The sequence below is a fragment of the Elaeis guineensis genome, chromosome 13, assembly GCF_000442705.2.
Source record: "Elaeis guineensis isolate ETL-2024a chromosome 13, EG11, whole genome shotgun sequence".
Taxonomy (NCBI): Eukaryota; Viridiplantae; Streptophyta; class Magnoliopsida; order Arecales; family Arecaceae; genus Elaeis; species Elaeis guineensis.
In genome coordinates, this window is record NC_026005.2 from 29,146,184 (window position 1) to 29,173,453 (window position 27,270).

The 27,270-nt window shown below is 39.4% G+C and overlaps 1 protein-coding gene across 6 annotated transcripts in view; it reads right to left on the reverse strand.

Annotated features, from left to right (window-relative positions):
* Positions 1 to 13,235: 13,235 nt before the first annotated feature.
* The window catches only part of LOC105035069 (separase), a 57,317-nt gene continuing 43,282 nt past the window's right edge, over positions 13,236 to 27,270 (reverse strand). For 4 of the 6 annotated variants that reach the window (XM_073247675.1, XM_073247672.1, XM_073247674.1 and 1 more), the window contains exons 21-27: positions 21,356 to 21,417; positions 21,023 to 21,249; positions 20,686 to 20,935; positions 20,050 to 20,449; positions 19,353 to 19,592; positions 14,406 to 14,493; positions 13,236 to 14,275 (exon numbers count right to left, since the gene is read on the reverse strand). In XM_073247675.1, the coding sequence (XP_073103776.1) occupies positions 13,752 to 14,275; positions 14,406 to 14,493; positions 19,353 to 19,592; positions 20,050 to 20,449; positions 20,686 to 20,935; positions 21,023 to 21,249; positions 21,356 to 21,417 (1,791 nt within the window). In that variant the 3' untranslated portion in view covers positions 13,236 to 13,751. The remainder of the gene's footprint in view (positions 14,276 to 14,405; positions 14,494 to 19,352; positions 19,593 to 20,049; positions 20,450 to 20,685; positions 20,936 to 21,022; positions 21,250 to 21,355; positions 21,418 to 27,270) is intronic. The other 2 variants (XM_073247673.1, XM_010910467.4) reach the window with 2 other exon arrangements.

A 27,270-nucleotide genomic window follows, 5' to 3' on the forward strand; every position in this document is an offset into this window, starting at 1 on the left:
TCATATCTAACAAATTTATGATTAAAGATAGATCTACACAAACTAGGACAACCTTTGCACTGTAAGGGGTAAACCTTACAGCAGGACAACCTTGCAATTTGTGATTGATCTAAAATTTTAATTTCAGATTTAATAATCAGATTATAAATTAGATCTAATCTAAAAAATAATCTAAGCATATATAAATAATCATGTAATAAAGAACCTAGGCTCTGATACCAATTGTAGGAACCATATCTAGGGTTTCAGGGTTAGATCTTGAAACTTTTTCAAGATCATACAGCAGAAGACTAAAATAAATCAAAATTTATTTTTTAAAATTAGAAAATCTCTAGATCTAAGATCCTATTACATGATTATTACATAGCATTAAATCAAAAATTAAAATATATAAATATAGCATGAACTACATGTTGATCATATCAACATGTTTCTATACTGCATCTAATGTATGTATTAAACAATAGATCAGATCTATTACCTTGCAAGTTAGACGTTCTAACCTTGTTGATCTGGGCTTGAGGATGATGTTGCAAGCCATACATGCGTCCGGCCTCTAGGAGTCATCCACACGAGCCCACGAATCTCGATCAGAAGTCCTGCTTCAGGAAATCAGCACAGTATGCTAGTACTGCGCTGATCCTTCTTTGATGGTTGATCAGGTGCCTCCTTCTTCTTGATTTAGACTCTTCCAAAGATGGAAAGTAAAAGGAGGAGTTTCAGATCTGAGACGCTCTCAGGAAACTCAAGATGGAGGGAGGAAAGATATGAAAACAAAAAACCCTAGAAGAAGACCCTCTTCTTCTTCACGTTTTTCTCTCTAGACACCCAAACTTGCATCTTTTATATCTCCACGACCCAAAGGTATTTCTCTCTAATTTTCGGATGGGACAAAGGTCTCTGAAATTTCTGACTTTTCTTAAAATTTCACAAAGAAACTCATCTTATATAGAGAGATATGATAGAGTCCTTGTCTAGGTCAAACACCTAGTCAAGGCTTATCCAAACATGGCAAGTTAAGGGACGCCCAACTCTTGAGCACCTACTTCATATTTTCATGCATGTATTACCATAAAAGGATGCACAATGTATACCCTAAAAGCCACAAAAATTTCAAAAAAAATTTGGATAAATTCGGTGCAAAATTGAAAGAGTTTTGGATTTCTAAAACTCTATCTCATAGAATTCAAAATCCAAACTTATTCCTTTTAGATTTGATCCAAACCACCTTCCATGTAAGAAAGAAGAGAGGAGACCTTTTGTGAACGTGGGAGAGATCTGGGAGAGGGCTTTTGTCGCACAAAATAAGTGGAGATTGGCATTGAATAAGAGAGAGGGCGTGGAGAAGGATTATGTGGCGCAAGGTGGAATCCTAGTCTTACTAGGATTCTGTCTTATGACTTGTTTTAATTTGGTTTCTCAAACCAAATCAAATCTAAATTAGATCAACCCAATTAAAATAGGTCTTAACCCAATTAAGAACCTAATTTAATCAGATTAAATTAGATTTAAATCTGATTTAATTTTTTAATCAAATTAGAAATTAGATTGACCCAAGTCCTAGTTGAACTAGGACTAGTTTTTTCTTGCACTTGGCTTATCCAATAAACCAATTGGACTTGATCCAATCAAGCCCAAACTAAATCTAATTAAATCATATTTAATTAGACTTAATCTCAGCCTATTGGCTTAATCAAATTAAGCCAATCAGCAATCGAATTGCTAATAGATCATCCTGCAACACTTGCACTGGGTTAAATGTCAATCGTATTGATCATTTAACCCTAGAACGATTCTTAATCATTGATCAACCATCTGATCGGATCATGAACTCTAATGTATGTGACCTCATAGGTCCGAACCTAAGCCGGTAGCATAGGAACAAATTTTATACCAATCGAAGTGACCATCTAGCAATGGTACCCGACGACCGGATAGGTCGAATGTGTAGAACAACATCCTTAGAACCCATGCGGATATAGTTTTCATATAATTCATCTCTTTGACCAAAATGATTATAGGACACCCCAGAGTTCAACTGTCAACTCTGATCAGGTTGTCCACATTGTATTTCAAAATATCAAATCCATCTGATGGATTACCCTGGCCAAAGTTTTGCTAAATTGAAATACAGCGACTCATTCTTCTCCAACTCTTGGAGTGGTCAATCCCATCTCGATCACACTCTGACTTTGCAAGTACTTGACTGTGCCCAGAAGCCTTCCATCCCTGAATTAGAAATTTAGTTAGTCCAGTACCAAAGCACAGTGAGTTGCTTGCAAGTCACTGAGGCGATCTCAGGTCTAAGGGATACTTATACCTATATTCCATCAGAGACATTCTCGACAGCAGAATACTCTAAAGTTGGTCACGTTCAATGATGATGTACCCTTACATCTCACCTGTATGCCATACCAATGTCTCCACACTCCTTGGTTAAGAGGACAACCAACCCATATGGCCTACAGCGATCTATGCTCGATAGAAGCTGTCGTCCTTATTAACAGCTTATCATTTGGTCGTGAATAGTTTTAAGGACTAATCGATAAATCTTCTCTTTATCGAACTTAAATAGTCCTAAGGACTTCATCATAACAACGGAGTTCATTAAAAGATGAAAGCTTATGATGAAGATGCCAAATATATTTTATTTATTAACAAATCAATTACAATACTTGGTTGCTCAACCGTCAACAGCTTGACGATTGGCTTTTTGGGACACATTTCCCAACAGGTCACGCTTGGGTACCTTTGTTCTCGAACAAGCACCTGCATTCTCACTCAGTATCTCCACACTATAAATTTGAGACTCATCTATCCCTAAGAAAGTAATCTATGTACTAACTTATCTGGATCAATCACTATCCTCGTAATGATCCTATGATTGGAAGCAGTTTATGAATTAGCCATCAATGACACATACCTCAAATTCTCAACTCTTGAGAATATATGTCATCATCTTATTAATTCTTTGGATGATTCATAAACACATTACACAATATGAATGGATAAATAATTCAAATTTTATTTCATTAATAAGTTAAAATTACAAACTATATCTTTAGAAGGATTACATACGTCGGTCTAATTGGCTTCTAGGATATACATCTAATGCAAGCAAATTAATTTTAGACTTTTTGATATGGCTTGTTCCTTCATATTCTCGTATCATCTTAGTTCTCAAGATTTATAAAAATAATAAAATATGAGGTAATAAGCTAGATAGTCTAGTAAGAATGATCACTTCAACTAAATTAAATTAAATATTAAAATAAATAATCATTTATAAAAAGTAAGCATGTAGAATTCATCAATTTATAATCAATTTCTACTATTCAGTATTATCAAAATATAATGAATGCCAACTTCATTTTTCTTTTCATAAATCGAGTTTCACTCAATTCAATTTCTTTCAAATTATCACATTCTCATGAGCTATGATCATATTATCCCAGTAGCAAGATCATAACACCATGTATTATCTTGTAATGGGCCACGTATCATCTTATGGTGGGCTGTGTGTCATCTTGCAGCAAAATCATAGCATCACATATCATCTTGTGATAAGCTATGTCATCTTGCAGTATGCTGTGTATTATCTTACAGCAAAGCTCTTAGGAATTGTGAATCTACTAATGATTTGTCATGAATATGCTGGCGACATATCACATATCTACTTATGACATAAAATCTTTTAGCTAATCAATTGTCAACATATTAACCCCTATTGGTGGGGTCCTCCACATAGTCAGGCTAAGAGTTTAAGTCATCTTGAATCAAAATTCTTTTTACAAGTCATGTTTCTTATTTCAACTTGATAAGAATACACATAATCATGTGGTATCAAAATCGATCAAGAATAATATATAATAAAATCAATACTTTCAATCATGTTTCATCATGATATTTTAAAATAAGATATTTTTAATAATAAAATATCATTCATCAAATTTGTGCATCATTTCATAAATCATGTCAAAAAAATATTTTATAAATTATTAGTAAATATAAAAAAAAATGAAGCATTACTTATCTCACACGTATTCCAATAAATCCACATAATTTCATAATTTTTTTTTTCAAAATCTTTAATTCATAGATTGTATCATAGTATCCCACTATTGGACATCTTCTTGTCCAGACAACTACACCCCTATATGGAATCAAGTTCAATAATTAGGATGGATATGACTAATTATGGAAAGGTAGAATTGATGGACAATCACATCCAATGATCTAAGCCAATCTGATTATCCTAACTTCATCGATCAAGATTAGACTAGGAGACAAATGGTTCAACAAAGGTTGAGGATGATCAAATCAATAATATTTGATAAGAATCAAAGTCATGGTCAATATATCGTTTGACAAATTAAGAGTTAATTCGATCAAGTAACTTCATGTAATCAAAGTTAGCCAAGATACAAAGACTCAATAGACATCATTAAAGATTGGATTCTGTGATGTTCAATAAAAACTTGGATGGTGCAAATTTACTACTAGACCGATAAAGTGGTCAAAGTTTGGCTACCACGTCAACTCGGATTCGCCACGAGAGGGCTAGGAACCCTTCACTGCATTCATAAATCAAGCGAAAAAATGTTAGAAGAAAGAGAAACTAATAAGATGGGATAGGGTTAGTCAAGAAACACTATCCAACAATCTGATCAGTCTGATATAGATAATTTAAACAAATCATGATTGAATTACTATATAAATGATTCAATAAAAAATCATGAATGATTAAATCTAATGGTATATGGTCTGACAAAGATGGGTAACGATTCGCTGCCCGACAACCCCAAATCAAGATCCCTTCACCAAAATCTATCAAACTCATCAAAATAATGTTCTTTATTAGTGAGATAAATTTTTAGAGAGAGACAATTCTAGAGAGAAATCTATGAAAAAAGTCAAATAGTCTAAAGAGATTAAATTTTAAAGAGAGAAACTAGAGAGAAACTAGAGGAAAGAGAGCAGAGAGAAAAGAGAGAATTTTTTTCTTTTTTTTTTCTTTTATTTCTTCTTCTTCTTCCTTCATTTGGTTGAACATGGGATTTACTTCCCCTTCAATTCTCAGAATAAGGAAGGGCTTATAGCCCAACGGACTAGATTCATGATGGCCTACTACCAACGGCGGCACAAGCGGGGACCATAGTCGGCGGTTGGTGATGACAACTGCCTTTGGAAAATCAAGAAAAATGGGCATGAATCACAGCAAAAATAGGGGATTCTTAAATCTCTTTCTTCTCCCTCCTGATCAAAGGGAGTCTTGCCCGAAGAAGATGACTAGGGAGTGCGGCCTACAGTAGTGCAGCCATGGCTCCCTAATTCGGTCATCAATGGTGACGGACAGCACCGAAGATCCAACAATACCGATGGCCCAAAAACAAAGTATTTGAGATCCAATTGTTTCCAAGAAAATCAACAATTAAATCATGGAAATCTCAATCTATAAATCAAGAAAAATTGGAAGGAGGGTTCCTTAAGAGATTTACCTCATCTCAAGTGGACTCTGGTGGTGATTTCTCAACAGACATGGTGAGGGCCACTCGAAAATAATAGGCAAAACTGAGGGAGAAAGATGGCGAGAGAGAGAGGGATGTCGACGGTGGATGCTCATGGAGAGGAAGGGCACCTCCTCTTATAGAGAGGAGCCCTAGAGTTCGGCTCCCACTCTAATTCCATCAGAGAAGAAGATTCCATTTGGAGTCTTCTCCCTTCCTTTCCCTTTTTTTTTTTTTTCTTTTTTTCTTTTTTAGTGCTTTAAAATTCATGTGTGACCTTATTGGGCTACTCATTGAAATTCAGCTGGGTCAAAATGGATTGGGATATTACAGATTCATTTAGACATATTTTTGCATCACCAAAACATTTTTGATATGTCAATATCTCGGTGTACCTCAAAGCTTACCCGGGTCACGCTTCGACCAGATTTACCATGAATAGCTGAAGTCAAATGAAAAAAAAAAAAAAAAAAACACCGTTAACCCACCTACCTGCCACGTATGAGGCACTAAATCGGCATGATCCTGACCACGGATATGCATTGAGGATGTACGTTACTCTTTCTTAAAATGGAAATCACTCCACCACAACCAAAAAGAAAGGGGAAGGTGAACTTTATATACGACCTAGGAAACACCATCGTGATGCTCTCCACGTTTGACATTTTGAACCAAGATAACGTAGCTCTACTTATTGGCTGGTAACTATTAATCGATTTGTTGGCAGCAATGTCGGTGCCGGATTTGTGATTCGGAATCCAAATTCCAAATTGATTGTGGTTGATGGGATCCATCTCTTTGAGACCACGTACTTGGAGTGGAGCTATGGATGGCCTGAGAGGGCATTATGAGACTAATCCTAATTATTTGATTATTGAGGAGGATTCTATCACAATGGTGGGTTAGATGTAGAGGCAAGCCAATGGAGCTAATGAGCACCCATTCATCCATGATATCTAGAGGCTCTTGGGAAGGTGCATCTCTATAGGCATTAGACATGCCAATCACAAAACAAGCTGCGAGTTGGATAGCTAGCTATACTACTTAGCATTTAGAAATAATTATTTGGACTGATGTTTCTATTTTATCTCCATTCTTTTCGGACTCTTTTTTCTAGACTTTTTGGTTATATTCATACTCATGTTGTATGAGTCATCCATCGGAACAACAAAAAAAAAACTATTAATTGATTTTCTAAATTTTGACATGTTTCAGGTGAGAGCTACACCACCAAGTCGCCGGCATAGAAATTGCATGCGGATCACCATCAGACCAATGCTACCTGGGTAACATGTAACCCATGCCCAATTAGGAATTGGGTCCTCCCTGATTTTATTATATATTGTATTTATAATGGTAACCATTTTGTCTAACAGCAAGGATGATCAGCAAGAATACTGGAGAAAAGATCGATAAAGCAGACTGATTAAGGCTTGAAGGCCAAGGTACCGCATGCTTGAAAAGGCATATTAATCAGTAACGGTTTTTGGAAAAGAACCTTTTTTTTTGTTACTGAAAAAAGCACGTAACGGAACTTTTCTTGCATAGACCCATCCAGCATCTATGCAAAGCCTGCCATGATTACGCTCCTGCAGCAGGATACTTGGATATTTGAGATAATAGCATGGATCTCACCGCTCCAAATCAACTTATTTTGATATTCTTGCTTATCTTTGTTGCCAGCAATGATATCAAGCACCAACCAAGGAATGAGCAAGTTATACATCCAGCTTCGCCTTGGAAAATTAAGCCGCAGCTGGAAAATGAGCACACACACGGGCATCTATTTATAAGTTGTTCTCTGTTCGACATGCTTGTGTATGCAAAGTCCGGTTGAACGCCCTGCTTTAACATCTTTGCCACATGTCTTGCAGACATTCAGAAGGTAGATATTGGAGTAAACCGATCGATCTCCATAAATCGATCGATCTTCGACACACACCGATCGATCCTGACTCGACCCACAAAATGAACAGACAATCCTGAAAGTGATTACCGACTATATGTCAGCTGAACAGGCCGACGCTACTCTCGACCGACCAACCGAATATCCCTCACCGAATCAAGATCGGTAGGCAGTCGATATTCAGACTCTATAGATAATAGGCCGTCGGTATTTCAGAGTTACTAACCGATAACCGACTTCCGACACACAGTCAGCCGACTCATTCAAATATATCATAACCATCACGAACGGTTACTCTACCGATATCGTGGCGTAATCCATGGAGATTAATAACCCACTATGAGATTATCGTCCTGTGATCCTATGCCGCTAAATGCGGGACCATATCCGGCAGTTACGACGATCTACTCTATAAAAAAGGGGTAAGGCAATAAGTTTCGATAAGCTAATTTTGATACGCTGAGCTCTGTCTCCGTTCTCATTCTACCGTTACCCATTCTCCTTCTTTGACTTAAGCATCGGAGGGTCTCCGTCGGAGACAACTCCGATCAATACGGACTTCATTTTGCAGATGCTCGTTCCCAGCGAACAGGCAATAAGGGGATTGGCAGCAACAGATTGACGCGCCAGGTAGTGGGGAAGAACAAGAAGAAAACTCACAATGACGAAAATCAGAGCTCAACGATCAGCGGCGACCGGATCGGCAAAACACTCTTCCCGCCGGAAAGAGGCTCCTCCCCTGCCTCCAGTAGCAGAGCCCAGTTCTCCACGTCCCGTGGTTACCACAGACGCTCAGATTGCTACGATCGTGCAACAAATGAACGTCCTCGCGGAGGCAGTCAAAAGCCTCCAACAACAGCAAACCTAACCACCACAACCGTCGACGGAACAATCGATGGCACATACGGCGCTCTCCAGCCACAGCCGCCATCATCCACGGCGATCTCCGTCCTCTTCACCAAAGCGGCCGTTTCGGCTATCTCATCGGGATGAGCCGCAACATTCGCGGTGCTCTCGACGCCCCACCCGCAATTCGCGACGCCCTTCTCCTTCCTAGTTAGATCGGGCAAGGAAAAGAAAGCGACCGCGAGCACCGTCTGCCTCTCCCTCTAATTCATCGGGAGGATCAACCCCCAGGGTTTACCACCACCAACAGCTCGAGAACTACGAACGTAAGTTCGAAGAAATTGACTGCCGACTCGTCCAGTTCCAGATGGACGGTCAGAAATCTTCAAATGACTTCGATTTTCATACCGTCCAACCTCTCTCCCAACTTATTTCGGATGAACCGATCCCGAGTCGGTTCAAGATGCCGCACGTGGAGCCCTACGATGGCTCCACCGATCCAGTTGACCATCTCGAGAGCTACAAGGCTCTCATGATGATTCAGGGGGCAACCGACACCCTCCCCTGCATCGGCTTCCCAGCAACACTTCGGAAAGCTGCCAGAGTCTGATACTCCAGGATTTGATCGGAAAGTATCCATTCCTTCGAACAGCTAGAGCACTCATTCGTGGCCCACTTCAGCACCAGCCGAAGACCGCCACAAACCTCGGATAATCTCTTTTCGATCAAACGAGGAGAGATCGAGAATTTCGTGGCCCGATTCAATGCGGCCACACTTGAGGTCAGGAACCTCAATAAAGACATGGCCATATCGGCCATGAAAAGAGGTCTTAGGGAGTCCCGATTCACGTACTCACTGGATAAGATCCTCCCTCGGACGTATGCTGAATTCTTGGAGCGCGCGTACAAATACATGCACACGGATGAAGAAGCTTCTGACTGACGTCAGACAGAAGGCCAGGGTCAAAAGAAGAAGAAACAGAAGAAAGAAGAAGCTCCGACTGAATCAAGTCGGCCACCTATCGATGAACAAACTTCGCCTCAATGACGGAGTTCGAGGTCGAACTACGATAGGTATGACTCCTACACTCCTCTCTCTGTTCCTCGTGCACAGATTCTTATGGAGATCGAAGGAGCAAAATACCTACGATACCCTCCACATATGAGAGCGCCGTCGATGGACCGCGATCGAAAGAAGTACTATCGATTCCATCGTGATCATGGTCACGATACCGAACAATGTATCTAGCTCAGAGACGAGACAGAAATCCTGATTTGATGAGGCTATCTCGAGAAATATCGGAGGGATCCACCAACTCAACCTCCTACCGATCGACGATTCCAGCCGACTGAGGAAACTGTGAATAACCAACCGACTGCGAGAGTCATCAACATGATCTTCAGATGGCTGGATCGGGGGGCAACTTCCGACGAGGAGTCGACGAAGCGACTGCAGCTCCATAATGTAATAACTCCCTTGGAAGATGATGTTCGAGGAATTCAAACTCCTCACTACGACGCTGTTGTTACTTTGACAATTAGCTAATAAGACTTCTTTCCGAATGCAACCACTCGGAGAATCAACTGCTTCGATGTCGATTATATTTTGGTCTTCTTGCAAAAACCAACATCCCGACTACGATTTTAAAGTGACACCGAATATACTTCAGCTTTCACTGTAAAAGTTAGAAGATCGACAATCTCGATACCAAATATACTTCGACTTTCACTGTAAAAATCAGAGGATCGACTATCTCGACACCGACGACATATCGGTTTTCCTAAAGAATCGATCTATCAACTTCAACTGATGACCAGTGCCGACGATGCAAATCCTCTACAAAAACCGCGTTGCCCCCATAGTCAGTTCTCCATTAAAGTAGCTGGCTAATTTGCCGACTTAGCATCAACTAAGAAAGGCAAAATGCCAAGATGACCAAAGTCGGATTGGGACTACACTGACACGGCCACAGTTGGTTGAGGGATTATCAACATCAACGGGAGGCCAGCACCAGCAATAAAAATCTCTTCTGCAAAAGCTGCACTCCCCCATAGTCAGCTCGCGATCCAAGCAGCTGGCTAATTTGCCGACTTAGCATCAACTAAGAAAGGCAAAATGTCAAGACGACCAAGGTCAGATTGGAATTATACCAACATGGCCACGGCCAGACAAGAGATATTCGGCTTGCCACCATTTATCAGACAACGCGACGTATGAGCCCGACCAAAGTCCGGGCGATGGATATTCGACTTGCCATCGTTATCCTAATCAAATATGTCGGACATCGCTCGACTAGCAGATTTCACAAAGTCTGCGAAATAGTCGGATCTACAATCTACTTTCAAAGACGGATCAATAAGCAAATGCTACAAATTCGATGACACAGGAAAGTATTTCAGAAAAGAACTTTCATTATCAAAAAAAAGAAGTTACAAAATTAGATCGGAGTCCGATCATACAAAAAGAAAAACCAAAAGCACCGACTAATCTTCATTCCACCGAAGAACTGGCAGGTCCATCTTGGATCGGCATCTTTGATAAATTTTGCCTTCCAGCTTGGGAGCTACGCATCGGGTCAGACTGCGAAGATGGCTGGTTGATCATGCAGTCTGATCCACTTTTACATGGAGAATGCGGTTAACGACCGCACCCTCCTCATTGGAGCCCGATCGGGAACTGGAGTTAGAAAAAGATTTCAGAGCACGACCAACAATCGAACCATCCTCGACGAAACCCGAACAGCGACCGCACCCTCCTCGGAAGAGGAGCTAGGGGCGGGCTTCAGATTTTCGTCCACCGACGAAAATGACTTTGATCATGCAGCTGAGACGGAGACGCAGGATACATAGAAACGGATTGTCGACCCCACCATCGGCATCAGGAGTAAAAAGTTGACATCGATCTGAAGCACGATTCCACTTTCAAAACCGACTAACAGTCAGACCCCATAACGAAAAAGCCTCCGAGTCCGACAGGGAGTCCTCGACCGGAACCCACGACCAACCACCCCCTATAACCACCTCACTCATCGAAAATACTCGAAAAATCTGGACTGAGAAAAGCGACAAGAGGCAATTTCCGCTCAAAAGCTGCTCTCTAACAGAGCTCTCTTTCCAAAAAAGACAAAATGAGGGATGAGTACCTGACTGACAGAGCCCCTTCATATAGAGGAATGCCCGACGGATCGGGTGAAAATGGCCAGACCGAAGCCATGCTAGATGACGACGCATGGCAACATCTGAGCCCATCACCGGCCCGACGATTTGACGCACTTGCATCAGATTGAACCACGTCACCTCCATCCGCGTGAACAACTCTGACCCAATGACGTCCCGCCAAGCCAGAGTTGAATCGCACAACTGGCGCCAGCTCACCTTCTACAAATGATGCCTGACACCAAATCCTCCTGCCGATACGACGGCTCGAAAGCGATAAAATGACTGTTCGACCGTACTCCAACGAAAGTGGTATCAGAGCCAGAATTCAACATGACAAACAACAACTCCTTTCGTCCAAAGTAATTAACCACATGACGACGCATGCGATGATCCACCATTGGACTCGAGAGTGGGGGGGCAACTGTTGGAGTAAACCGACCGACCTCCATAAACCGACCGATCTCCGGCACACACTAACCGACGTCCGATTCTGACCCACCAAACGAACAGACAATCCTGAAAGCGATTACCGACTATATGTCAGCTGAGCAGATCGACGCTACTCTCGACCGACCAACCGAACACCTCTCATCGAATCAAGATCGATAGACGGCCGATGTTCGAACTCTACAGACAATAAACTACTTCGATCATCGGTATTTTATAGTTACTATCCGATAACCGACTCCCGACGCAGTCGACCGACTCATTCAAATATATCATAACCATCACGAATGATTACTTCACTGATATCGCGACGTAATCCTTGAAGATTAATAATCCACTATGAGATTACCGTCCTGTGATCCTATGCTGCTAAATGCGGAACCATATCCGATAATTATAATGATCTACTCTATAAAAAAGAAATAAGATAATAAATTTCGATCAATACGGATCTTATTTTGCAGGTACTCGTTCTCGATGAATAAGTGATGAAAGGATTGATAAAAACAGTAGAAAATAGAAATGTTAAGACTGATGGTCGCCACGGGGGAAGCCATGTACACACCGAAGATAACACGGGAAAATCGAAAGAAACCTGGCATCAACATCCCGGCCCAGTCTTATCCAGCAGCTCTGCACTTCCTCCTGCTTGCTGCCCTCACCACCCATCCGTGGAAATATCTCACGGATGCAGGATTCCAGCATCCAGACCCTATAAAGGATATGCAAATTTATGGCAGAGAAATCAATGATTGTCTTGAAATAGCCTTCACCTAAGTACTGCAAATCCTGTAAATCAAAGGCAAACCTGGTTTATATACACACACACCCTGGTAGACAGCCTATGAAATGTTATCCATGAAGTTTATTGCCTTCCCAAATAATGAAACACTAAGCATCATGACTCAGTTAATCTAGCAGTGATGAGACCCATCCCACTTGTACAGAATTCAAGGAAAAGCATCAAACCCTATCCCATTTGAAAAGAATTAAGCATCAAACCCTTGCACTGAAAGAATATCGCAAATCATGATCGAACATAGAATGACATGAAACAACAGTGAACTCTAGGTTATGAACAAAATTTACAATGACTAGATTTTCCTAAGTAATGCATTCTACGTTGCTCTGGATGAGTGACACATTGGTTCCATACAAAATTTAAAATCCCATGAGACGGGACAGCAGCATTTGAGATAGGATATGTCCCAAAATGTCCTGATTGCGATGCTAAGACGCTGGAAAGACAGCCAGAATACACAGAACAATATCCAATTCTGATCCCGCAGGTCCGCTGGGACCTAAATCCTTGGTTCCACGAAAACATAGGATAAATCAACAAACATAGAAAAGGTTGCCGCAGAACCAGGTACTAAGCAATCATGGATAATTTATGCATTCACTTTAGCAGCGCCAACAGTCATGCACATTGTCACATCTAGTGTAGAAATAAACATAAGAAATATTGAGGCACCACACCAGGCAACCAGCAAGCACGGGTGAAGCGCATATTCAAATCCAGCAGAATCTAACGCACATCATCTGGCCTACACTTCCTCAATGCAAACTGCATAAGTTAAGGTTTGCTTAGGAAGATTGCTGATGGATGCCAGAAATTTACAAAGGATGGTGTGGCTGGAATATGACAAGCAAACTTTATCCTTCCATCCAGGAATGTTTGGACCACTGCACTTTGTCACAATTTGTAGGCAGCCAAAATGTGATTCAGAGGGCACCAGTCTCCAGGTGAAACAAAGAAAAACTCACAAACAAAATTAATGTAAAATTATAGCCATCTCTAATCAGATGACTTTGCATTCTGAAGGGACGTATACGCTCCTTGGCATCCCTTAATATGAGGATAATCTTACTTGGAGAGTCTATTATTATGATTTCCTACTTATAATTGTAGGTACACCATAACAAACAGGAGATGCTCCAATAAGTAGAGGGAGTTTGCAAGCATCTCGTGCTTGGCTCATGAACGATGCCATCATCTTTCTTCTTCCACAACCCTTGCATTTATTGCCTTCACAAGATTGTTGCTGCTTCTTTCCTCTGTATGTTCTTTTTCTAGTCTTTAAACTGGTATCATTTCCCTCACCATCTATGCTCATGCATCCAAATTGTTTAACTAATTGGTTAGACCTAGTACAATTGTCAAGGGCAGCAGATTCTTCTTGCAGCCATGAATCAAGAATGGCCTTGCCAAACCGGTCAATATCCTTATCTGTTACATCCCAAAGATTTGCAATGACAGCAGGAGAACCAGCACGCAAATAGGAAATAGGGACTCCTTGAGGAGCATAACACCCGTTGTGCAAAACGGATCCACTACTACAGCCCATAAGAAGAGAGGCTGCACATCGATCCAATTTCTGAATTTCATGTACTGAGATATATTGTGTTCCTGCATGATAACATGGCATGAACCATTGAGTTAGAAAAGCACCATTTTGGTAGCAAGAACAGTGCTACCTAAAAGGAACAATATCTACAATAATAGATTCAAAGAAGGTATGTGCCATTGGTCAACATACCACTTCCATGGCCAAAGTATAGAAACAGATCATGACTTTGCAATGCCAAAACTAATTCTTCGGTCGTTGGAACATTTCCAGCTTTTCCCTGCACAAGACCCCCATGTTAATTTTTTTGGATCACAAAATATGCACACTTAACCAAGCATAGAGCACCTATACATCAGGCTGTCTTGAAAGGGAAAAAAGGAGCTATTAACATCCATTAGAATGATCTTCAGAATATACATTTAAAGTTCCATCATGGGCCCCAATTACCCAAATTTGATGCAGGAAGAAAAGGACCCCATAAGAACATTGTAGTCATAAAAATCATATTTCAGAACCTCCATTTAACTTTTACAATAAGATGAATTCATACATCAGTCTAATTTCAACTCGACTAATTTGAAAGATGAAAAATCACTTAGGAATTTTGAATTACTTTTCCATATTCAAAGGCAAGTACTACCAAATGCTAGTTAGCATTTTATAATCAATCGATTAGCTCCAAAGTTCCTGTTATTCAATTAATTCCTACAAGTCACTACCAGACAGAAAAGAGATCCTAATTTATATTTTCAACTATTAATTATTCTTATTAACTACATAAACTTTTTGATGCCCTTGAATCCTTTCATTTCATAGCTTAGTCACTAAAATAAAAGTATTGGTACACAGACTGTTATTTGTTTTTACAAAAATACTGTTGTTTGTGTCAGTCACAAATACATGTTGTAGGTTGAGTCCTAGTATTCTATGTTCTACATACTTGAATATAAGAGATGGCTGTGGACCCGTATGAAGTGTCATAGCACTCATACCTCAAGGTAAGGGTCAGAGCCCCAAAAGTCTAGGCGTGCAGTGATGTAATAGCTGGAGAAGCTGATGGTAATAGCCAGCTACAGAGATGGGTTGACAACCTAAGTGGGTAAAAGAGAGATGAATGGTGGAGGGGCCACCAGCGATGAAGTGGGTTTGGCAGAGGAGATGGACAGGGAGGAGCGAGGTGGGGCCCATCAGGTAAGGAAGAAAATGATGAGGTAATTTGGGGAATAATGGAGAAATGATATATTTGGAAAATTAAAAGAGTTACTTAAGTCTTTTCTTCTGGACTTTTGATCCAAATCATCCAGCTTTGAGAATAATGATAGCAAATTTAGAAGCATTCAAGGCAGAGGCTCTCAAAAGGAGCCCATTCAAACTCTCACATTCTACCTCTAATTATGTGGATAAAAACTAAAACAACTAGGTAATTTTAGAAAGGCTTATGCACATTGATCGAATGATGTAACTACCCTGCCTAAATTTCTAAACACTTGAAAGGACAAGGGTATTTTTGCAATTAAATCAAATGTTGAACATGTCCTTGTATCCTATATGCTGGACTCTTTTGAGGGTTTTTGAATTAAATGAAAGAATTACAGTCTCACCCTATTAGTTTTGGCAATTCCAACACACATCCCCTCTTCTTTAAAAATTTTCAAAGTGGCCTTTCAAGTTCCCAAATTGTTCCAAAATGATTCTTCAACTCATCAACCAGCCAACACCATTAACCCATCATTTCAAATGACCAAATGCTTTCAGTTACACCTTATGTGCATTCTAATTGCACCCTTTTATGAATGACTTGCTAAAACATTCTCATAAACAATTTGATTATTTGATTTTATCAATGCAAAGCCATCAAATAGTACATCCAAATGTCCCAAAGGAATAAGATATGCTTTGAAATGATATCCACTTTGTTTTATTGACTTATTTTAATTTCTGTACTTATCCTGTTAAATTTTCAACTGCAATGATCTAATCTGGGACCTGAATTACTGATCGCATTAGAACTAAAAAAATAAAATTCATTTTTTCTAGCCACTACTGAAACTGATTTTCTGAACCTTCAGGTATCATATTTTTTATATTTCCCTCCTGCAAAAATTGGTAAAGGGATACTGATCTGGTTGTTAGATCCATTACCCTTGAACCGACCCCAGAAAACATCAAAAAATTTATGAAAAAGGAACCAAGTCAACTTAAGGTGTAACTAATGGTCTTTCTCCAAAACCTCAGAGAAATGTTCCAACCCCCAGAAAGTTGGACCAAGGAAGCTCAATAACCTCTATCATTTGCCTGGCAAGAAGAACAATGTATGATACTGGCATTTATAGCTTTCCAACAAAATGATCATTTTAACAGCTACAATACATTTGCGAAATCAAAATAAGCGTTCAAAATTGTAATTGTATATGCTGTATAACAGGTATTATGATATTTGGCTCACCAATTGCCTGAATGCCTGGGTGATATGCCACATTCATTACTTAAGGCCAGATGGGCTATTTGACATATTATGTACTTTTGTCCATATAGGTGACAATATATTATCACATAGAATCTAATAAACATGTTTGAACTACGATCCTATCTGGGGAGTTTGAGCCTGGATGTTATTAGCTGAAAGCACATGATGATTATTTAATTAGAACATGCACAGCAAGTTATAACATATAAAATGCCTGGAAAAAAAGATGAAAATTTTGATTAATGAGTGGTTATGAATTAAGAGATGGATAGTTTATTTATAGGATGGATTGCATTACTATGTAGTTTAGAAGTGTCCAGCCAAGTGTATATGTTTTTTCGGTGTGGAACATGATCAATGTGCAATGTAAGTATTCAGATCCTGGTGGGACGTCCCACAGGATACCGAGATGAGGTACCATCCCATATATCGGGACAAGACTGTCCCGCCATCAACTCAGCATCCCAATCAGGATGTCTTGGGATATCCCGTCTCAAGTGTCAAGACAGCGCAGGATAGCGTCGTGTCCCATTCCATGGGAAAACTGGGACAGTCTTGTCCCACAAAACTACAATTAGGGGTGGCAATCAGGTCAGATCAGTCATAAATAGGTCGTGTCAGAAAATTTTAAATTTGAACCCGATCTATTTATTAAACAGATCAAAATTTGCAACCTAAACCTATCATGTTTAATAAAAAGATAACCTGAACCAATCTGTTTAATAAACAAGTAACTTGTTAATCCAATTCGACCTGACGTATTTAAACCATTTAGCCCAAACCCAAACCTGTCTTTTAAGATCCACTATTCTTCTATTACAAGCCCTTCAAAAGTTCCTCATAGATGATTGCTATGTTCGTAAAGAAAAAAAGAAAATGATAGGACGATTGATCAAAATCAAAGCTTGAGAGACTTACCTTTTATCAAACTACAGCAATCAGACAGATACTATCTCAACTAATCAAGAAACCGAAAATCAAATAATGAACCCAAAAATCAAATATTGCCTTGTCAGAAAGTCCCAATCTGACCCTAGGTTTTGTATTATTGTGGGAACAAACCAAGGCGAAAGAGAAAAGAGACAAGGCATTGAAAGACAAACCTAGATGCTGAAATCTCCATCCATAGAGACATTATGGGAGTCCTCAGCCAAGAAGTCCCCTAAGACATCTATGCTGCCACCTTCAAGCACCATTTGATGCTCACGCGGATTGAGATCGGAGGCAAGGGTGGTGAGGTCAAGCTTGAAGAAGGGTCCCTACAAGACAGTGTTGACACAGTGGACGGTGCAAAGCTTCGACTCCTGGTACAGCAATCCACCATTGGTCGAAAACGCTCCTCTCTCCCTAAAGATTTGAAAAAACCCAAGAAATCTCTAGAAAGCAAGGTTAGGGAAAGTAATTGGTGTGAAAGAGGACAGCTATATATGCGAGCGAAATATGGGGAGCAAGGAGCACTTGAGCAAGGTGATGAGAGCAATGGAGATGATGGTGAGGAGAACAGCCGCCACTCGAAGGAGGTGATCAGAGCAATGGGGATGACACAAATGCGGATGAAATGGCCACCACTCGAGGGAGGTGATGAGAGCAATGGAGATGGTGGTCGGCCAAGAGCAAGAGGAAGGAAAGGGAGGAATAGTCACAAACCCTAAATCACGATGGGGTGGGTAGGAAAAAGGCAAAGGTGGTGATGTGGGCTATGTGGCATCAATCATGAAGGGGAGTCTGCCTGACTGAGATAGTGAGAGTGAGATTTGGGATTTGTTTCAGGATCACGAAATGCATATTTAAATTTTAAATGGAGGGATGCCACGATGACCCAAGCCCAAGCGCTCACTCAACCCATTTAAAATTTAAGTGGTATCCATGTTAACATGTTACTTGGCCCGACACAACCCAGATATTAGACGAATTAAACAGGTTAAACGGATCAAACGCCTGACATATGAATCTGACTCAAATATTAAACAAGTTAAATGGGTCGACCTGTTTATGACCTGAACTCATTTAGGCCAAACCCAAACCTGCTTATGATAGGTCGAATACAGGTTGGGTTGGTGGGTCGGATCATATTTTGCTACCTCTAACCACAAAACTTTCTTGGCCCTGATAATCTAACACATCTAGTGTGCCTACAAATAAATAATCAAAGGTCTTGAAGTTTTCTTAGCTATATATAATTAATCATAAAATGAAAAAACTGAAATGGTATGATATGTTATTTCAATATGATTTCTGGTCATAAACTGACAATATGTCAAATTTTGGTTCACACATGTATATGTGTAGATCATAGGCATGACTTGATATAAGATTCTTAAGCCATGTCGCTCATTTTAACACCATAGCACTATTTGTATTTTGTACTATCGATTTTGTGTCCACTTGATACAAGACCTTCAAAATACACGGCTTTTTATTTCTCAATATCTCAAATATGGCATATCACCATCAATAGTTGGACCAAAAGTATATTATATTTGCATTGAAGGACCGAAGATTGCCATACTGAAAATACATTGGTTTTTCAACCCTTATGAAATTAATCTCGTGCAGTCAATTATCCTGGATGAGAACAAGCTGCATATCACCAAGTTAGCAGATATTCAACTATTAAAAAAATTTTCTTATAATATTTAATAAGAAATACAAAAATCCCATAAATATACCTCCCACTTCTGGTCTCTGAACAACTGTTCAAATTCCACCTGCGTGCTGTTAAGATCTCCACCAGGGTTCAATAAGTAGTAAGTGTTGGCAGGGTCAACAGCTGGTAGGACAGCGCCAAGTTCCTTGTCCAACTTGTGAATGGAACAGCATCTGTTAAGCACTGAAAGGATAGAGCCAACAGAAAGCATGCGATAAACCTCCTGACTCCTTAATATTGGTAGATTTTCCCAAGGGAGCATCTGCATTCAGTGACCAGTGATGCATCTAACTTAGACTAAACCATAAGAAATAGAAAGATTCTGATGGATAAAAGTAGGTTCCTCAATAATGAATCAGACAGAAGGCAAAACATATGAACTGAAGAAGCAGAATAATTCAATAGATCTGTAATTTATAAAATAAATGTCATATAATGCCAGTTGAACTAAGACTCTGTCTCTGCATTGAACGATCTTGCACACTTACATGAAGCTTTAGCAGCTTAAGTGAATAAACAAATCACCAAGCTTCATGGTAGCATTATATTGAGAAGTAGCTCCTTGTTAAATTCAGAATCTGCTACAGGCTTAATGTGCTATTATTGAACGTATTTTATATGTTGCTATAATGAGATATCAGAGGCCAAAAAAATAATAGCAAATATGAACCAGAGAAAAGAAAAATTCTGAACCAGGAAGTCTAGTTCAGATGATTCACCTGCACATCAGAATCCAGTACCAAAATTATTGGATGTCTGTGCATTGGTTCTTGTTTTTTAATTGCTTCCTGTATTAAACTGCGAACCAACTCAGACACACTTTTGATTCCTGCATGACAAGCAGCTGAAAGGGCCCCAAATCTTTCCTCCCCACAACAAGCTCCCCTGCCAAAGTAGCCTTTGTAAAGTAGTACCTGAGAAATACATGCTTCTGCATCATCCACAGACTTCGCACCACCAAGGATGGCTCTAACGGTACTACCATTTACTTCAAACTTGAATTGTGATTTCAGATCTCTGATTAATTTGGAAACTGTTACATCCATATATTCAGGGTCAGAATGCTGACCCAAAAGCAAGCACCTCCAGGGTCCCAACCATGATTCTTCCATGCTTCTGCTTCAAAATAATAGGACTTCAGTCCAAGTCATGTCAACACTATTTATTTTGACATAAAAGTTAACTTATGCTAGACATGCTTTGATTAGTAAGTCAGCAAAAACTACCATAAACTTTATGAAGTTCCGCAGATGTAAAGATGATCAATCAAGCAGAATATATTAGATCAGAAATCATTGTTGAAAAGTTCAAAATTGAAACACAAAATTTAAAATCCAACATCCAAAGAAGCTCACTTCAGCAACTTATTTAGGCAATTGTTGAGCCTTGTCCTCTGCAACCACCAGCCAACATTGTTCATTTGTGCATTAGCTGGTGTAGGTGTTGTGTTAGATACTGATAGGAAGTTCTCTTCCAAAAGAAGTCTAAAAGATGGAGCAATGTGATCTACAATAGTGTAGTTCCAAGGGCACTGCCACTCCCTGACTGATCGCATTTTTGCGCAGATCCATCTTTTGCCAGAGTTAGTATCTTCAAGTTGAATATCTGATCAAAGAAATGAAGAAACTATTTAAATGAAATGTCATTATTTTTAAGAAAGAAATGAAAGTACAAAGATGAAAGCTGGAATACCTTCCAGAATATCTACAGGAAGAAGCATAACAACTGGTTCACTAAATGCATCAAATCTTGATAGCAGCATCCACGCAGGGAAACAAGATGGTAGCACTGATGATTTTCCAAGGAGGTTCACATAATCACCTCCAAGCATGCTTATGCATATAATTGGAACCCTAGGGAGGCTCTGGAAGAAGCCCTTCACATGTTCTTCAATATGTTCAAGTTTTTCTGGTGCAGATCTGCACCGAAAAGGGGGAAAGAGATAAGAAAAGAAATGGGGGAATGTAAAAGCAGAAAAATCATGCAATTGAAGCACATAATTTTCTCTTTAGATGATTAACATACTTAGACCTGAAGAACTTGGAAGCCTTGGTATCTGCATCCATAATATTAGCAGAAGGGAGACCCTGACACATATAAAAGCATGTTAGGGGAAAAACAAAGGAGAAACTGGTACGATGCATGAGATGATATTTAGGGAGGAAACTTGTACCATACAGAAAATTCGAAGTGAACAGACAGGTTTATACGATAGTCCTTATCTTCCTTAGAAGTCATAGTTCGCATTGTATTAGTCTCATGTAACCAAGGAGAAACCCTCCAACATTGAACAGGACTTGCAAAGAATCAAGATAACGAGGGAAATATGGATTCCAAGATTGTCAATTAGCATCCCATTATGCAAGTTATTGATGCATCCACATGCAAATCAGGCTACCTATCCCCCTTTCTATATCTCTTTAACCATTTCCTCTATAACTTTTCTTGTGTCCCTTGCTTTCTTACTGCTCCACCCATAGCCGTCATCATTCACTTTGGCATGTTATCATTATCTCATATGCCCCATCATTTTGCTTTGGGCAGATTTCCCTTCAACTAAGGTTTACAGAATTGCATTTCCAGAACATGGAAATCACCTGGGTCATAGACTCAAATCATATGCAGATACTCCGCATAAAACATGAGATAAAATTCAGATTTAATGGAAAAACTAGAAATAAAATAAATTCAGATATAATATTTTAAAGTTTGATCACCCTTTTTCGTCTGCAACAATTTGGTATTAGAGAAGCAAAACCTAGACACATGGGGACAAAATGATTGCAAACAAGGCATTTGACAATATCAGCAGTAATGTTGACACTATGAGGAATCAAGTCAATAAAATGTTTATCAATATCCACACTTTGTGAGGCAGATGATAAGAAAGATTGATGAGTTGCTTGCTTGTGATGAGACTGTGATATGTTCACATAGGAAGGGGAGAGAGGATGAACAAAAGGCTGGCGAAGTTAAAGAAGATAAAGACACATCTCATAGAGAGATCATGAAGAAGATAGACAATAATCCACTACCCAGCAATTCATCAATTGACTTCATAGAGAATTCAATCATTAGCAAACTCATAGTAGTGATCAATAATCAGATCAAATCAATATGGAACAACCGCCGCTTATCCAGTAATGTTGATTGAAGTCCAAGTTTCAAGTTCTGTTCATCTTCATTTGGAGAATCCTTTAATCTGCTTCATCTGGTGGTTAATTAAGTGCTTCATTATTGAAAAGAAAGAGGCGTTACATCAACCATCCAATCATTTGATTACAAGAATGTCTCCATATCAATGAAGAACTAAAAGGCACAACTCCAAACAAAATCAAGGAGATCCAGAGGATCAGATTTGCACAATGGAGAAGTCCAATGCAATCTAGGGTTAGATTAGGTTTAGGTCTATTGTGTCATTCTTTCTAGAGGTCCAGTTTTCTCTTGCATTCTTAAGGAGTTGTAATCAATCCTACAGATCCTTTTGGATTACTTTGTACTTTTATGGGTTCAATTGGAAGCTTTAGAACACACATGGACTGATGCTTATCACTTTGTAGTGTTCACGCAAGCTTCGATTCGTGGTGGTCACAACCTTTATTATATGGCTCAGTGTAGTTGTCAGTTAAATCTAGGGGTCAGACTGTTGTCATCTCCAAATAGATACAGGAAGCTAGCTAAAAAGGATCTAAAGATTGGACACGAGTACAAGGACACACCACTTATGTTCTGATCATTTAGAACCTAACCTTGTTTTATCTAGGGATGGCAACAGTGATATTACTTGCCCTGCCCCATGAGGGAGAACCACATACCTACCCCCATACTGTACCTGCTTTAGGGTGAAATGGTGCACCCTGAACCCACCCCACAGGTATATTTGAATCCCCTAACCAGTCCCACAGTGCAGGTATATTTGTTGTTACAAATTGTTACAAGTGAGTTCAAGAACTCAAACTTCTATGAAATAATTTCTGCAATATTTATTTTCAGCAAAACAGAACCTGTTTTTAACTTCTGCAATTAAATTTTCTGAATATCGTATTTTGATTTCCACATTTTGTATATTAGATTCATGCATATTATAAATTATATAATTTAATTTATGTGAAATTAATAAATTCTTTAAATTAATTTCTGGATAGCAAATAACAATAATCTAAATTTCTGCCAATTAAATTTCTCTACATTATGTTCTAGAAACTAGGGCTGAAACCAGGTCAGATACAGATCGGATACTAGTATATCCATATTCATATTTGTTTTTCTGATGAATACAAACACAAATACAAATACTAGTCGGATGAAAAAAAATTCATATCCATATTTGTTTTAAATAGATATGGATACAAATTAAATACTAAAAATATGCATATAAATACGGATAAAAGTCAAATAATTAAACTTATAACCATGGAATCAAAAAATATTACAAAGTGGAAAATAAGTCAAGTAAATAGCATGTTAATATAGTTATATATTTCCTTTAAAAGTTAATAGATGCCATATAAAATTAAATAGGGTTACAAGGAAAAACGGATATTCAAATACGAATCGAATAGTGTATATCCATATCTATTTTTCTTTGACGGATATAGATATGGATACAAATATTTATTGGATGCTCAAATTTTTGTCCATATCTAAATAAATTCGGATACAAAAATGGATCCAAACAGATATTATCTGATCCAAGGTTTCCTGTACCGGTACCGATGGCCGGATCGGCCGGCCGGCAGTACGATACGGCACGCCTCCGTTCCGTTCCAAACTGAGGCGAACCGACGAAGAAAATCGAGAAAGAAAAAGAGAGAAAGAGAGAGAAATAGAGAGAGAGAGGGAAGGAGAAAGAAAGAGAGGGAGGGGAATCCGCCGGAGGCCCTCCGGCGGACAGCCGTGGCCGTCGGGTGGCGGAACGGCCTCCCGCGGCTCCGCGCGGGGAACAGGGGCGATCCGCCCCTGTTTCTCGATTTTTTTTTTAAAAAACTTTTTCAAAATGAAGTCGGCAAGTGGTTTGCCGACTTAATTAAGTGAAGTCGGCAAACCACTTGCCGACTTCGTTTTGAAAAATCTTTTTTAAAAAAAAAATCCGAGAAACAGGGGCGATCCGCCCCTGTTCCCCGCGCGGAGCCGCGGGAGGCCGTTCCGCCGCCCGACGGCCACGGCTGCCCGTCGGAGGGCCTCCGGCGGTCCCTCCAACGGATCCCCTTCCTTCTTTTTCTTCCTTCTTCTCTCTCCCTATTTCTCTCTCTTCCTCTCTTTTTCTTCCCGACAACGGCGTGTACCGTTTTGCATGCCGGAACCGTCTCGGTTCCCCGCCGGGACGGTTCGGCACGCCCCATACCGGGCGGTTCGGCCCGGTATGGCAAACCCTGATCTGATCCACTTTCAATCCTACTAGAAACAAAACTTCTATAAAATAATATTTTAGATATCCATACTGTTAGATGTATGCCCTAGAAACCAACTAGGCTGATACTTGTAAACATTCTAGGGACATATTTTTGTAATTGTACTTTTGAAATTGATAAAATTAGGTTTTTTTTTTATTCATGTTGTGTTTAAGTGTTTATGAATCGTCCAAAGAATTAATAAGATGATGACACATATTCTCAAATATTGAGAATTTGAGGCATGTGTCATTAACGATTAATTCTTAAATGCTTCCGATCAAAGAATAATCACGAAGACGGTGATTGATCCGATCGGTGCATGTCGCTTCCCTTTAGGATAGACGAGTCTGGACACTGGAGCGAGAGTGCAAGTGTTTGTTGAAGAATAAAGATACTGAGCATGATCATTATGAGAAATTACTTGGATGGCTACCTATTCGTCAGTGACTTACTCGATGCAATAGTAGTGTGACTAGTCCTTTGACCTGAAGTGCCTTGGTTGTTCACAATGAGACTGCTAAAGTTTGACTACACATAAACTCGATCCTTATCCATATGGGTCCTTGCGCTGTATGTTGACTATAGTAAATTCAATGTAGGAATAGATGCGCATCAAGATGGAATCTATCATCCTTCGTAGACAAAAAAAATGATCCTATGTAATTTATAAGACTGAGTTCAGAAGATCTTAACCAGAGCAGAGTAAATAGTGAAAAAAAATTTTCATGTACTTCACATCAGAAACTCTAGTCAAGTAAATTTTACATATGACAAATGCTGTGGTTTGACGAGTTATCCATAACCTCCATCTAGCCGAATCCAGATAGAAAGACTATATCACATGGTAACTATACTTAGAGATTCATTCCATTCCATTCTACTGGCCTGCCACCGTATACTGGTAGGTGCCACTGGTGGATTATGGAGCCCATAGAGAATCGAATAGATGATCAAATGATTCTTTGATAGAAAGAATTGGAAGTGTTATAATCCACTAAAAGGAGTTTCAATGATGTTGTGATGGAGATCACAACATGACTCACTACCAGACAGAATAGAACCTATAGGTCACACACATAAGGAGTTTGAGACTCAGATGGTTGTAATCCGAATTATCAATGTGATTGATGATTGGATTAATTTGTAATCGTTACAAATAGCAAAAACTTAATTGATAAAGGTTAGCAAAATTCAAGGACTAATGTGCAAATGTTGCATGGTTTAAATTTAACTAGATCAAATTAATTGTGACTGAATTCAAGTTGAATCAAATAAGAATTTGGGTTCAATTGAATTTGGGTCATGGTCATATGCAACCAAAAAAGTTTGGATGCATCAAATAACCTATTTTGACTTGGTCATAGCAGTCATCAGGGCCCATGCCCTAGGCTTTCTTGAATGAAACCCTAGGCGCCACAAGAGAGATCAAATGGGGCAAGTGTGGGGCACCAACACTAGGGTTTCTTGAAACCCTAGCCGCCCAGCCCAAAAAGGAATGTTTTTTGGCTCAACAAGAGGGGGCGCACATAAGGATTCTCTCTCCAAGAGTCCCAACCGTCAAGGGGTCTTTCATATGATTAATTTCCACGAATGCTTAAGGACGCCACCTAGGGTTTTGAACCTATAAATAAATGGCCAAGCCCTTAGGGTTTAGGAGAGTCTCCATGCCCCAAGATCCTTCACCCTACCCCAAGGCTGCCGCCCCATCTCCTCTCTTCCTTCTCCATGCCTGAGCATCTCTCTTCTATCTCTTGTTTGCTGAAAATCAGATTTCACCAAAGAGGTATTGAAGAAGCTCTTGTCCTGCTTCTCTTCTCAAAGAGTTGAGAAGGATCTTCTATCAAGTAGAAGTTTCACAAGGGAGCTAGCACTCCGGAGAGCCAGTTGGTTGCTAATCAGCCCTCTACTCCATGTAAATATCCGTAAAAGCTAGGCACTTGTGTGGCTACAAGAAAAGGAACAAATCCATGATCATCACTTGTGGAGATCATCTACCTGCACAAAGATATAATAGAAAAATCATTTTTCTTATTATGCTATTCCTTTCTCATATATAGATCGGGATATTTTATATTGATATTGGATTTGCTTTCTCACATGATGGGCTGGGTAGTTTAAATTCATTTATTTCATTGTAAATGATGATTAGATTAGATCTAATATCATCTTTACCAACCCTACTTGATTAATAAGATTAATTAAATATCATATGAAATTTTATTTTAATTAATAAGATTAATTAAAATACACTCGAGAAACCTAAGATATCCTTCAACAATTAAAATACACTCAAGAAACTTAAGATATCCTTTAACTTATATCAGAGCCAAATTGAAGGTTTAGGGTTAATCTAAGATCATCCTGACATAGATTGTCCTGACATAACAGATGTTATACTGAAAAATTATCCTAAGATGAGAAGAGATGAGACCCTAAAGCCAAAAGATTATGGATAATCGCATGGTGTCTTTCATTGATACGCGTGGTGATCTCCATGAATCACCACAACCCCTCCTGTAGGGTTGTATCATGAATACACATCAAGAT